Genomic DNA, 14,746 nt, shown 5'->3' with positions numbered 1-14,746 from the left:
AGCCACAGTGACCCCCATAACAGTGTCAGCCACAGTGACCCCCATAACAGTGTCAGCCACAGGGACCCCATAACAGTGTCAGCCACAGGGACCCCATCACAGTATCAGCCACAGGGACCCCATAACAGTGTCAGCCACAGGGACCCCATAACAGTGTCAGCCACAGGGACCCCCATAACAGTGTCAGCCACAGTGACCCCCCATAACAGTGTCAGCCACAGTGACCCCCCATAACAGTGTCAGCCACAGGGACCCCATAACAGTGTCAGCCACAGGGACCCCATAACAGTGTCAGCCACAGGGACCCCCATAACAGTGTCAGCCACAGTGACCCCCCATAACAGTGTCAGCCACAGGGACCCCCATAACAGTGTCAGCCACAATGACCCCATAACAGTGTCAGCCACAGGGACCCCATAACAGTGTCAGCCACAGGGACCCCCATAACAGTGTCAGCCACAATGACCCCATAACAGTGTCAGCCACAGTGACCCCATAACAGTGTCAGCCACAGGGACCCCATAACAGTGTCAGCCACAGGGACCCCCATAACAGTGTCAGCCACAGTGACCCCACATAACAGTGTCAGCCACAGTGACCCCCCATAACAGTGTCAGCCACAGGGACCCCCATAACAGTGTCAGCCACAGTGCCCCCATAACAGTGTCAGCCGCAGTGACCCTATAATAATGCTAGTCAGCCATAGTGCCCCATGACACCAGGTACCAGTCACAGTGCCCCCATAATGGTGCCCCCTGTAATACATCGGTTGCCCCCCAGCTTTGCGTCGGCCCTGACCGTTGTATGTGCGGCAGCACGAGCCCTAAGACCTTATTGCGAAGTACCACCCGGACAGCAGGGGGCGGCGTCTCGTGTTTTCAGGATTTTGACGCCGCTGATGAAGGTGTTTTGCTTCTTGCTGTGCAGTGAATACAGGGGTCTCTGTGTGCGGTGGGCGGGGGGCTGCCAACATCCAGACTGTGCAAACACCACCTCTGAGAGCGGCCGCTGTGTGCCCGGGGGGCGCAGGACTAACCCGCCTCTCCCAAAACATGTTTTGCAGATAATCTAAGCACATGAGAAATGTACAGGGGGAAGGGGTTTAAAGGGGAACTCCACCATATAAATCCTCGGCGTTTTCTGCTCTATTCACCTCTAAAGCTAAATCCAGAATCCTGCTGGTTTCCCGTTACCAAACAGAAGTGCATTGTGGGAGCTCGGGTGACATAGACTGTTAGGTCACTTGTCTGTCAAAGGGGTGGAGCCAAACAGCTGACTGTTTCCAAGGGCAACCAGCAGAATTTTTTAATGCAGCTTTGGATGTGAATGGAGAAAAGACATAAAATAAGTTCATACACTTTTTTTTTTTTTTTTGTAGATTCTTGTGGAATTAGAGTAACAGGCATGTTAAACGTTGTGGGGCCCTGCAGCTGAGGGGCCCGCCTTCACCGAGTGAGCGACCACCCCTGGAAAAGCGGAGGGATCTGGATGAGGGAGGTGAGGATAAAGAATAGCGCTTTAACCCTTCCATGACTTGTGGTCTGGGTATAGCAGGGTCCCCATTTTTACTGTTATTACAGGGCCCCAAGATTAATATCACTCACACCCGGGGGCCACGTATATAAATGACTTTATTTCGGTTCACAATATACGCAGCATGACACTAAACTCTCAATCATCCGGTCCTGTGGACAAACGTGGAGGCGCTACCGTCAGGGTCACTAGGACATCGCTACGAACACAAAACGGGTGGATCTAGCCATTTTACTGCATTGACATTGGGGCGCCATCGGAGTCCTGTGCGAAGCGCGCCCATGAGAATGCATAAAGAGCGCGCCGCCGTGCAACCTTATCACAGGCCCTGTCAGGGCAAAGTCGCAGGAAGGCACAGTTTGGGATTCAATTTAAAGACGTGGATTAATATTCTTCCCCCTTCTCCAGTTGTTGCAAAACTACAACCCCTATCATGCCCTGACAGCCGGATGGGAGCTGTAGTTTTGCATGTGCAACAAAACCACAATCCTCAGTCAATATTCCCCTCAGTTTGAGTCTTTGGGGATACGGGGGGCACCTATTATACTGGACATTGGCCAGCGGTTGGGCTGCGTACACTCGTGCGTTCTGGGTGGGATCAGATCCATTGCATTCATTGTCGTCGTCCCCCCCCCCCCTTTAAAGCTTGGTGGTCTTCTGTAGGTAGATGGGGCTCTGCTTCTGCATGTAGGGGTTGGAGTAGCCCCTTTTGTTCGCCGTCCCGATGCACCTCTGAATAAAGAGCAGAATGACGTCCAACAGCAACTCAAAGAACTCCGCCAAGGTGCAAACCGAGAAGCCCACCCACAGGCCGACCAAGCCCCCCATGTTAGAGATGAGGTTAATTTCCTGCAACGAAAAAGAGAAATCCGAAAAAGGGGTTAAAGGGGTCTTTCCGGTACTTAACTACTCATAATCTACCTGATTGGCGGAGGTCTGACTCCCAGCATCCCGCCAGTCGGATGTTTGGGGGGCACTGCAGCCTCTTCTTTGGTTGTCACATTGATCGGTCACATGACCTTTCAGGGAATGGGACTGAGCTGCAATACCACGCACGGCCACTATACGGTGGATGGCGCTGTGCCTGCTTCTGGGTAAATTTGCCCAAACCCCACCCCAGTCCTGTCCATTTCCCAGGACTCTTGACAACCACGGTCCGGGAATCAGATCTCCTCAATCTGATAGTTAAGACCGCACTGTGTATCTACATAGAAGGCTGAGCCATTTTGCCCATACTACAGTCACATCCAAAGCTGCAAAGTTTTTGCAGAATTGCATTGTTGCACCATTGCGCCACTAGGTGGAGTATGAGCGGGGGGGGGGGGGTGCACCGCCAATGAGGCGAGGTGAGGCACCAGGTAGGGGTAAGAAGGGGCAGTGTAAGGGCTAGGTGCACCCCCTGAGTATGATGTTGATGTTGGGGCCCCGGTTGTGACTGCTGTCTGTACAAGTGCAAGCCTTATAGCCAAGCCACTGGGAGCCCCGAGCCCCGCGTCCACCCATGGCGTCTATCTTGGTCCTCACCGTCATGGATGGCTCCTCTTCTATCATCTCGAAATTGAGTTGTTTGAAGTAAACCACGACCTTCACAAAATTATCCCTGGAGAAGAGGAAGACAAAGCCGACATTCTTAAAGGGCCAAGCCCTCAAATCAAATTCTGCACTTCCTGTCGCTCATCCCAACACAGTCAATCTGTCCAGAGGGCGATAGCTACCTGATCAGCGCCGGGTTGTCTGCTATGTCTTTCATTTGTCCTCCCCACTCTTTAAGGTCCTTGGCGAAGTTTTCCTATAAACAGAAATACTCCCATCAGTTCCTACAGGCGGATCTCCTCCTGCTCCCCAGCCAGGTGCCACAAGGAAGCTGAGATATGCTACGTGCCACGCTCTGTACCCGCCGGTAATACACGACACTTACGATAAAAGCGTTGGACGGCCACTGGGATCCAGACACGGTCAGCTCGTAGATCTCCTCTCTATTACAAGGACAAACAGGTTAGCGGTGCATCATGACAGTCCTTACCGCTCCTCGCTCCGCGGTCCAGTCTGCCCCGGGCACCACTGCACTGGGTCCTAACACCAGCCAGCATCAGGATGTAGTGCGTGCTCCGACTACATTATACAGTAGGTCTGGTCTGGGGTCTGAATCCATTTTGACTCCGGTTTTAGGTTTGTATTCATTTTAGGTCTGGTCTGGGGGGGGCGGTCTTAATTAATTATAGGTCTGGTTTGGGGTCTGAATTCAGTTTGGGTTTGGTCTGGGGACTGAATTAATTTTGGGACCAAAATAATGTTGTGCCTAGGTTTAGGTCTGAATCAATTTTGGGTCTAGTCTGGGGTCTGAAATAATGTTGGAGTCAAGACTGGAGTCTGAACTTGTTCTGTTTTTTTTTGTCTGAATCAATTTTTCAGTCTGGTCTGGGGTCTGAATTTGGGTCTGGTCTGGGGTCTGAATTTGGGTCTGTTTTTTTGTCTGAATTAACTTTTCAATCTGGAATGGGGTCTGAATTTGGGTCTGGTATGGATGGGGTTTGAATTTGGGTCTGGTCTGGGGGCTGAACTGCTTTTGGGTAGGATCTGAAATAATTTTTGGGTAGGATCTGAAATAATTTTTGGGTCTAGACTGTGGTCTAAATTCATGTTGGTTCTGGTTTCGGGTCTGGATTAATTTTGGGTCCGGTCTGGGGTCTGAATTCAGTTTGGGTTTGGTCTGGGGACTGAATTAATTTTGGGTCCAAAATAATGTTGTGCCTAGGTTTAGGTCTGAATCAATTTTGTGTCTAGTCTGGGGTCTGAAATAATGTTGGGGTCTAGACTGGAGTCAGAATTTGTTCTGTTTTTTTAGTCTGAATTAATTTTTCAGTCTGGTCTGTGGTCTGAATTTGGGTCTGGTCTGGGGTCTGAATTTGGGTCTGTTTTTTTGTCTGAATTAACTTTTCAATCTGGAATGGGGTCTGAATTTGGGTCTGGTATGGATGGGGTTTGAATTTGGGTCTGGTCTGGGGGCTGAACTGCTTTTGGGTAGGATCTGAAATAATTTTTGGGTAGGATCTGAAATAATTTTTGGGTCTAGACTGTGGTCTAAATTCATGTTGGTTCTGGTTTCGGGTCTGGATTAATTTTGGGTCCGGTCTGGGGTCTGAATTCAGTTTGGGTTTGGTCTGGGGACTGAATTAATTTTGGGTCCAAAATAATGTTGTGCCTAGGTTTAGGTCTGAATCAATTCTGGGTCTAGTCTGGGGTCTGAAATAATGTTGGGGTCTAGACTGGAGTCAGAATTTGTTCTGTTTTTTTGTCTGAATTAACTATTCAATCTGGTCTGGGGTCTGAATTTGGGTCTGGTCCGGGGTCTGAATTTGGATCTGGCCTGGAGTCTGAATTTGGGTCTGGTCTAGGGGCTGAACTGATTTTGGGTAGGGTCTGAAATAATTTTTGGGTCTAGACTGTGGTCTACATTCATGTTGGTTCTGGTTTTGGGCCTGGATTATTTTTGGGTCCGGTCTGGGGTCTTAATTCATTTTGGGTCTGGTCTAAACACTGAATAAATTTTCAGTCGGGTTTGAAATAACTTTGGGGTCTACGCTGGGGTCTGAATTCATTTGGGGTTTAGTCTGAGGACTGAGTCAATTTGGGGTCTGGTCTGGGGTCTTTAATTTTGGATCCATCTTTGGGTCTGATTTAATTTTGGGTCTGAACTAATTTTGTACCTGAATTCATGAGGATAAGTACGGACTTTGGCAAATCGGCACTGGACAGAGAGGCACTGGGAATCTGCCTCGGAAGTAATGCCAGATTGCAATCCTTGGTGGGAGCTATAATGGTGGCCATGTTGGTTGTCACCCAACTTTCCCAATAATAGAAAAAAACCTAAAAACAGAAGTGGACGGCGGGAAAAAACATTTTTGGGAAATGTATTTTTTTCAGAAAAACCATAAGGGATAAATTACAGTCATCATACAGCTTTCCTAGACTCCTGAACGGCAAATCTGTCTGGTAGCATGAGATGAATGATTAGACAGATGACTCGGTCTCGTGTATAATTCTAGACGGGGCCGTCATGTGAATCCGAAAAGCAGAAATGGCAAAAAAGCTGCATCAGCAGGAAAGAGACAGGAAACGTGTCATGTGCTCTGTGGCTGCGCTGACAAGGCTGAAGGTGTCCGGATGTGACCTATCCCTCTCCTGTTTCATGAACTGAATGCTAGGATGACAGTAAAGACCGACACATGAGCACAGTGGAGAAGTGTGATACTTGTGATGAAGGGTCTGCAAGAAGCAAAGACATGGTAAAACCACCTCAATTGCCTTTTAGGGCTCTGGAAAAGCTGGATGATAACCCCTATGAGAGGGTGACCAACATGACCAGTATAGGAAGGGAGGGTGACCAACATGACCAGTATAGGGAGGGAGGGTGACCAACATGACCAGTATAGGGAGAGGGGTGACCAACATGACCTGTATAGGGAGGGGGGGGGTGAACCCCTGGCTCTGTCCAGCTGTTTTTAAACTACAATTCCCAGCAGCCCCACATACTGGGAGCTGTAGTTTCGCAACAGTTTGAGAACCACAGGCTGGAGACCACTGTACCAATGAATTTGACGGGTGACGTTCACTTACTTGCACTGTAGGGGGCAGTGGCAGTTCAATTCGTCGTGCGCAAATTTAAATTCGTAGAGCTTCACGCAGTCACCTGGAGGCAGAAGACGCAACCATCAAAGTGCGGAAAATGGAGGAGTGATCAGACTGGCTGATAACAGAGAGCAACAGAGACCATAACTGAATGAAAAGTAAAAGGGACTCACGGGCGACGACGTTGCTGAGATTGCACTTGGGGTGCTCCGAATTCTTGGGATGAGCAAACTCCCAGTGAATGCAGCCACAGTTGTCGATGATGTTCTGCTGGGCACATGTCCGTTTGCAGGCCTGAAAAACATAGACAGCAAGGTCAACGCCAGCGGGCACTCACTTAACGAGGGGGGGTGACCAACACAACAAGTATATGGTGGGGGGTGACCAACATGACCAGTATAGGGAGGGAGGGTGACCCACATGACCAGTATAGGGAGGGGGGTGACCAACATGACCAGTATAGGAAGGAAGGGTGACCAACATGACCAGTATAGAGAGGGGGGGTGACCAACATAACCAGTATAGGGAGGGGGGGTGACCAACATGACCAGTATAGGAAGGGAGGGTGACCAAAATGACCAGTATAGGAAGGGAGGGTGACCCACATGACCAGTAAAGGGAGGGGGGTGACCAACATGACCAGTATAGAAAGGGAGGGTGACCAACATGACCAGTATAGGGAGGGGGGGGGGTGACCCACATGACCAGTATAGGGAGGGGGGTGACCAACATGACCAGTATAGAAAGGGAGGGTGACCAACATGACCAGTATAGGGAGGGAGGGTGACCAACATGACCAGTATAGGGAGAGGGGTGACCAACATGACCAGTATAGGAAGGGAGGGTGACCCACATGACCAGTATAGGGAGGGGGTGACTAACACGACCAGTATAGGGAGGGAGGGTGACCAACATGACCAGTATAGGGAGAGGGGTGACCAACATGCGGCTGACCTGTGATCAGATGGCAGCTGCAGACGGTGACACAATGGAGGAGGGCAGAGGGCAGGAGCGCGAGCTGCTCCTGAGTGGGTCACCCTGTCCTAGTCCTCTCTGTGGCACCGCTCCACAGTAGGTGCAGCAGGGTGTCACCTGCAGAGGGCAGTACAGTGCTGCCTCTGTGGAGGACGGCACAGCAGGACCAGGTGTGCAGTGGGCAGTATGCAGTGCCAGGTGGCACAGCCAGCGTTTGTGTAGTCACTCTGTGTGACAGTCCCTTGCCCCGCACTCCTCCCTGGCGTCCCGCCAATGCTCTTTCATGGCACCCATCACTCTCCTCGACTCGTGTTTAGCCTCCCCCACCCTGAGGAGTTTCTTGGCCAGTATTTGGGGACATGAGCGGACGGTCCCTTGTTGTACCCACCCGGTTTCTAGGGCCTCTCTGTAGTTTCAAAAACCGCGCCACCCCTGCCCACAGTCTGCGCCTGGTATTGCAGCTCATCTTCTTTTACGTCTATGAAGCTGCGCTGCCGTACCAGACACAACCTATGGACAGGTGTGGAGCCATGCAGGCTATGCATTACTGGTTGGGCGCTGTAACACAGTCCGCCATGCTGTCACTCCCTCCTGACTGCCACGTCTTGCAGGACAAGCTGACCTCTCGAGTGTACCCAGATCCGTACACGTCCTTATAGAAGTTCTTGATGTCCTCCCCGTCTGTGCACCGACTTATGTACGGTGATTTCAGCCTGTCAATGTGAATCTGCAAAAACAAACCGTCCGTAATAATAATATAATCGCCATCATACAGTGTATTATGTGGGTGCGTGCTGCTAGGGCGCCGTCTAGTGGTCAGTAGTGAGAATCACATCTTATTGTTTATAAAGACCAGGATCTAAAGCTTCTGGCTTTACCCATCAGTCCTGTAAGGGTGGTGTAACTAGAGGGCGTACATCCGGGCCCTTGTGTCAGAGGGGGCCCTAAAGTCTCTTCTGCCCCAGAGGATACAGTACTATAAATCACCATGGTGCTGATTTCTTGTGTGACGCTGGCCCTTTAAGACCCTCTGTTACCTTCATCATGCCGATATCAGTCTCAAATCCGGGTGGCACATTGACACCTTCATCCTCAGGGAATGGCATCTGGGCCTGGTCGTGGATGAGGAGGCGGATGCCCGCGGAGTGCGTTATGTCCCTCACATATTCCATCTGCTGAATGAACAGCTCCAGGTGCAGACCTGCCGGGCACACAGGCGGGTCAGTGCCAACATCCAAAATGCACTCCAGGTGTATGTGGACAACAGAGCCTGCCCCATGTCTATCATATACCCACTTACCCATTTCTTCTGTGCCTAGCCCTACCCCTTAAAGTACCAGTCACAAGGCCCCCACATAGTACTGGCCAGAATCCCCCATACAGTACCAGCCAGAATCCCCCATACAGTACCAACCATGGTGCCCCATACAGTACCAGCCAAAGTGCCCCCATATAGTACCAGCCAGAATCCCCCATACAGTAGCAGCCATAGTGCCCCTTACAGCACCAACCATTGTGCCCCATACAGTACCAGCCACAGTGCCCCCATATAGTACCAGCCACAGTGCCCCCATATAGTACCAGCCACAGTGCCCCCATATAGTACCAGCCACAGTGCCCCTTACTGTACCAGCCAAAGTGCCCCCATATAGTACCAGCCAGAATCCCCCATACAGTAGCAGTCACAGTGCCCCTTACAGCACCAACCATTGTGCCCCTTACAGTACCAGCCACAGTGCCCCTTACAGTACCAGCCACAGCCCTTTTGTACAGATGTGGGCACTTTACATGTTGGTGTATGTTCTGGACAGTGAGATGCTCCAGAACCTTCTAGAACTGCGCGTCGGCTCGGTGTGATGAAGCTGCACAGCTCATTACTGCTAATGACACCACCATCTCCTGCTCATTAGTGACTTCTGGATTTACAGCCCTCGGCCCCCTTGTTAGTGGTGATAATGACTCGTGATTGACACCCACAATGGCCGCCACAGCAGCTCCCAAAGGGTAGTCACCTACAGCCAAGCATCCCAGCTTTAAGCCTCATTCACACATCAGTGTTTTAGCACGGTCCGTGGGTCCGTGTTCTCGGATCCCTCACGCCCATTTTAGTCAACGAGTCAGTGAAAACCACGGATGCAGCACAGATGCCATCCGTGTTACATCCGTGTTTCACGGATCATTAAGAAGAGATGCTTTGAAAATTATTTTTTAGCTGTTCAGTGTCAGTGAAACACGGATGCAACACGGACAGCAAAACAACGGACACACGGACCCAACACGGATCCTTCACGGGTGCATCACTGACCACCTGGTGACGGATTTGAGCACGGACACGGACGTGTGCATGTAGCCTTACTCTTCCGCCATTTCTTAGTCTTATCCGTTTCTGGGAACGACAACCAATACGCTATTTCAGGTCCTTCTGTGGTTGTCACCTGTGTAACCCAGCTTTCCCAGAAGCAGACGTACTGCTACCCCGTGTGCTCTGCTCCCCTGGGGTAGATCCCCGCCACTCACCGTACATGAACCCCGCTTTGGTGATGTTGAGCGGCTGCGTGCTCGCTGGGTTCCCGCGGTAATCTGTCGGCTTCTGGGAGTTGAACGTGTAGCAGTTCCCGAATTTATAGTTAATGAAACTGGAGAAAAAACTGGAAGAAAAGAGAAGAAGTCACAAAAACGAGACCCGAGCGCCCCAATAGCGGGGACACCCGAATATGTTGTATCGTCTGCGAGCTCCAGGCTGATACATTGTAACAAACTATCAGACATGTCTAGTGTTGAGCGAACTTGTGTTCGGCGTCTAAAGTTCTGGTTATTAAAGAATCGCGTTATGGATTCCGCTACCACGGACCATAACGGAATTAGAATCCATAACGCGATTCTTCGATAACCAGAACTTTAGACGCCCACAGGTTCGCTCAACACTACATGAGGTTTAGCTCATATCGGATTGTCTAGACTGGATACAAATGTAACGAACCCTCAGCAGCGCAGGTCACATTCATAAAGCCTAATGGCTGCATAACGGAAAGTTCGGGGAATTCCTCACACACTTTGTGTTTCCATTCCTCGCAGGTTTGCAAATCTCTGCTGGCTGTCAGCTAATGGAAACATTTCTATTTACCTTATTTTGCTACAGTTGTATTCGGTCGGTCTAGACACTTTCTGCCAAAGCTGAATACACCGCGCATCGCTTTGTTACAATGTATCAGTCTGGAGTCCTGAGATGTTTTGTTTGCAACTGATTGTGTAGACCGGATACAACTGTTACAAACCCTCAGCTGTGAGAATTATCAGGTTAAGGGCCTCCTGCACACGACCGTATAGCTTTTTAAGTGTGTTTTACGGTCTGTTTTAAACGGATCCGTTGTTCCGTTTTTTGTTTCCGTTGTGTTTCCATTTCCATTCCGTTTTTCCGTATGGCATATACAGTATACAGTAATTACATAGAAAAAATTGGGCTGGGCATAACGTTTTCAATAGATGGTTCCGCAAAAACAGAACGGATACGGAAGACATACGGATGCATCTCCGTATGTGTTCCTTTTTTTTTGCGGACCCATTGACTTGAATGGAGTCACGGAACGTGATTTGCGGACAATAATAGGACATGTTCTATCTTTTAACGGAACGGAAAAACTGAAATACGGAAACGGAATGCATACGGAGGACATTCCGTTATTTTTTTGCGGAACCATTGAAATGAATGGTTCTGTATATGGACCGTAATTTGGAACGCAAAAAACGGCCTGTAAACGGGAAAAAAATTTGTTCGTGTGCAGGAGGCCTTATATAGTTTCTTGAACCTCTGCATTGTAGACAATAATGTTACTTTTCACTGACAGCAAGCAGAGATCTTGCAAATGCTGAGAATTGAAGGTATATGAGAAGGTTCCATTATACAATGATTCCTCCTGTCCTGCAGAGGACAAGGGTCCTGTGTGCCCCACTCTATTACTCTCTATGGGACGGGCCAGCGGTCGGACCCCCACCAACCTAGCAGGTGTCACCCCTCCACCATCTCAGCAGAAGCCCTTTAATCCCATTATTACGACCGGTAGCGGCGTACGTTCTATAATGACGCCATCGGCGGCGACTTCTGAAGTGTCAGGTGATTAAAGGAGCGCTGTAAAAGATCAGAGGGGAAGCGGACGGAGTCACTCGCGAAGGGAAGCGGGAGCGGCCGGCGTAGGTCTGACACCCATGAGAGGAAAACGCTGACACAGGCAGAATGAGTGGAGCATTATACCTTCAGTATTACACCCCCCCACCCAGCTTTCCCGCAGTCCTGCGCGGTGACCTGGGCGCAGGGAGTGGATCACGTAGAATCGGCTACTGCTCTGCCAATAGGGCCAACATTTCACTTCCCACAGGAGTCGTCACACAACTTTCCCAGGAACAGATCTGACTCGGACCAGGGCTCTGCAGGGTGCGGATTTGGACAGGCTATCCTCATGCTCACCCCGCTCTATAACCATGTGGTCAGATGGGCAATTGGGCAGCAGAGAATGCCAACATGCCCCCCTCCATCCCAATGGGAGTCCTCCAGCAATGGGGCCCCCAATCCCGGGAACCCAGGGCCCCCTGAGGACATCATACGACGTGCAGGGCTCCTCTCCCCCCGGCTGTACCTGGCGTTGCACTCCTGCCCGTGGAAGTTACAGAAGATCAGCATGTCGTCCAGCTGGTGCCCCATCTCCACCTTCTGCTCCTCCATCAGCTGGTTAAACTCCGAGGCGAACCTGTTGAAGGCGCTGGCGTACTGGACGCTCTCATCTTGATATTCGGACGACACGTTAACGTACGAGCGGTTTCTGCGGTGCATCAGTTCCAAGCCGGAGTCCTGGGGGGAAAATAAAAAACATGGACGGTCACTGCTTGCTGTCAGCGAATAGCAACATCCTCTCCAATTCCTTTCTCACAGCTGAGGGTTTGTTACAAGTGTATCCAGTCTAGACAGTCCTCTGTAAGCGAAACGCATCAGCGGCCTGTTCTGACTTGTCACAATGTATCAGTGCAGGTAATTTGTATCAGAGGATTGTCTACACTGGAGATACAATTGTAACAAATTCTCAGCTGTGAGAAGAATTAGGCCAGGACGGGTTTTCAGATAGTTTCCAGCATCAACATGGCAGTGACTTTTCCTAAAATTGTCACGGGTGACGCTGCTCAGTATGGCGCCATACCACATGTAGGTAACCAGTGCTGCCATACAGCGCCCCTCGTAAAATGTCATGGGGTAAATAGGACCTCCGTTCTGACCGCCATGTTTTCCAGTTGCACGCGGACAGACCCCCAGTCGGTACTCTCATGTGTGACCCGTTTGGGGCGCCGTTCGTACCTGCAGGGAGGTGGACATGGTGAAGCTCCTGTTGATGGAGGAGAGCTTCACGCTGTTCAGGTTGCAGATGGTGACGGCCGGGAACTTGAGCTTGGCGCTGGAGATGAGCATGATCTTCTCGTGGGACGGATAGGTGTAGTAGTTCATGACCATCTCGGTGCACTGCCAGAGGGCGCAGCACAGGGCGAAGCTCACAAAGAACAGCCAGACCAGGCGGCGGAACCAGTGGCGGGAGCGGAAGATGTTGGGAATCCCGTGGGCCGAGGTGTGCTGCAGGACGGTCTGGCCCAGCTTCCGCAAAGTCTTGGCATCGTAGGACGAGGACGCCAGAGCCTTCATCTCCGGGTAGCCCATTCTCGGCTTCGACCGGTGCCTCTCTGCCTCATGTCAGCCCCCTCAGAAGCTCTTAAAAAGGCCGGAGCTGCAATGCCCCAAGGTCCTCTAATCCGTCGAGCCCGTTACCTTAGTGACATCTCCAGTAATGATCTCATTATACCCCCGTGTCACCTCCGAGAAGCCACGACAAATGATGGCTCCTCATATTCTACCAGGACAAGGCATTGATTTGACACCTACCACCCAGATATGTAATAATGTGGAGGCACTGGACATTCAGGAAGCTCGGAAAGCTGGGTGACAACCCCTAGGAGAGCTATAATTGATGTCCATTCGCAGGTGCCGGACGAATGGGGTTTCTGGGACACTGTTCACATGTTACAAATATTTCTATATTAATCAGCTGTAGAGAGAGGTAGGTGGACGATGGGGCTTATCCTTATGCAACACATCCGATTTCTGCCGCAGACATACATGTACATGTTGCTTTTAAGACCAACCTCTGCAAGCAGCCCAAGTGTCGTCTCCAGAGCTGCACTCACAATTCTGCTGGTTGTTCTTGAAAATAGTCAGCAAGCTTGTGGCCAGACAGCACCCCAACAGATTGATCGCCTTCATACAGGGGGTCATTTACCTGCATCAGGTCACTGCACCTCCCAGAAATCTCTATGCAGACACTGAACAAGAAGGGAATGCTGGGAGACTTCTGCAGAATTAGGGCCCATGCACACAGCTGTATCCGTTTTGCGGTCCGTGTTGCATTCACATTTTTTGCAGAGCCATTGACTTGAATGGGTCCGCAGTCCGCTTTTTCCAGAAAAGTATAGGACATGTTCTATCTTTTTGTGGAACGGACATACGGATAGGGATCATCCATGTGCTTTCCACATCCGTATGTCCGTCGTTTCTCCAAAAAGGTAGAACATGTCTGCAAAACGCAGACCACAGCGGGTCCGTAGATGACATGCTGATGGCGCCAGGACCACATCTTTATTTTCTGTAGATCTGAGATTTGCAGGACGGATGTGGTCGTGTCCTTGTGCATGTAGCGCTGAAGTAGTGTAAATGCAGTTCTCAGCTATTGTAACTGCAACTTTACAGAATTGTGAATGCAGCTCTGAAGCTCTGTGAATTCAGCTTGGAGATAATGTAAATACAGCTCTGAAGCATTGTGAATGTAGCTCTGGTGAATAGTAAATACAGCTCTGAAGCACTGCAAATTCAGCTCTGAGGTATTGTAATTGCAGCTCTGAAGAATTGTGAATGCAGCTCTGAAGTATTGCAAATGCAGCTCAAGGCCTCCTGCACACGTTTATTTTTTCCATTTCCGTTCTGTTTTTTTGCGCTCTGTATACGGAAACCATTAGTTTTAATGGATCTGCAAAAAAATACAGAAGGTACTCCGTATGCCTTCCGTTTTCGTATTTCCGTTCCCTTCAAGGATAGAACATGTCCTATTATTGCACGCAAATCACGTTCAATGGCTCCATTCAAGTCAATGGTTCCGCAAAAAAAAAAAAAACGGAATGCATGCAGAATTCATTCGTATGTCTTCCCTATCCGTTCCGTTTTTTGCAAAAATTACTGTTTAAACATTATTGTATGCAAACCACAAAAAACGGATCACAAATGGAAACCAAACGGAACGGAAACACTACTGAAACAAAAAAACTGATCCATTTAAAACGGACCACAAACCCATATGGTCGTGTGCAGGAGGCCTAAAGCATTGTAAACGCAGCCCCTACTGATTGGGACAATGAAGGTGCCTGTTCCCAGCAGAGAAGCGCTCGCTCATGCGCAGTCGCTCTCTATGTAGTCTATGAGATGTATGGGTAATGTAGGGCTATTGGGAGGAGGGGGGGGGGAGCGGTCACTGGTTGAGTTTAATAGGGGCCCCCGTTCATGGGGTCTCATTTCTAGTCTAAATTG

At 50.1% G+C, this 14,746-nt stretch overlaps 1 protein-coding gene across 1 annotated transcript; it reads right to left on the bottom strand.

The window, feature by feature from the left end:
- Positions 1 to 2,172: 2,172 nt before the first annotated feature.
- LOC122919884 (degenerin-like protein asic-1) lies at positions 2,173 to 12,832 on the bottom strand. Its single transcript, XM_044269068.1, has 11 exons — positions 12,479 to 12,832; positions 11,769 to 11,980; positions 9,655 to 9,785; positions 8,175 to 8,338; positions 7,760 to 7,864; positions 6,336 to 6,456; positions 6,151 to 6,223; positions 3,452 to 3,509; positions 3,249 to 3,322; positions 3,058 to 3,133; positions 2,173 to 2,382 (listed from the first exon to the last, which is right to left on the bottom strand). Exons 1-11 carry the CDS (start codon positions 12,830 to 12,832, stop codon positions 2,173 to 2,175), a joined length of 1,578 nt encoding a protein of 525 aa, XP_044125003.1.
- Positions 12,833 to 14,746: the final 1,914 nt, after the last annotated feature.

The sequence above is a fragment of the Bufo gargarizans genome, chromosome 9 (assembly GCF_014858855.1).
Source record: "Bufo gargarizans isolate SCDJY-AF-19 chromosome 9, ASM1485885v1, whole genome shotgun sequence".
In the NCBI taxonomy this organism is placed as follows: Eukaryota; Metazoa; Chordata; class Amphibia; order Anura; family Bufonidae; genus Bufo; species Bufo gargarizans.
The sequence above is the reverse complement of the archived record's forward strand: the minus strand, read 5'-3'. Positions and strand labels throughout refer to the sequence as shown.

What these genes read in the sequence shown, in the direction of transcription:
- LOC122919884 (XM_044269068.1), bottom strand. Translation starts at nt 12,832, where the DNA reads ATGGGCTACCCGGAGATGAAGGCTCTGGCGTCCTCGTCCTACGATGCC. An exon ending in GGGCAGGAGTGCAACGCCAG is followed by an intron (nt 9,786 to 11,768) that starts GTACAGCCGGGG and finishes CTTTTCTTCCAG; the next exon opens with TTTTTTCTCCAGTTTCATTA. An exon ending in GGCCGTCCAACGCTTTTATC is followed by an intron (nt 3,323 to 3,451) that starts GTAAGTGTCGTG and finishes TTCTGTTTATAG; the next exon opens with GAAAACTTCGCCAAGGACCT.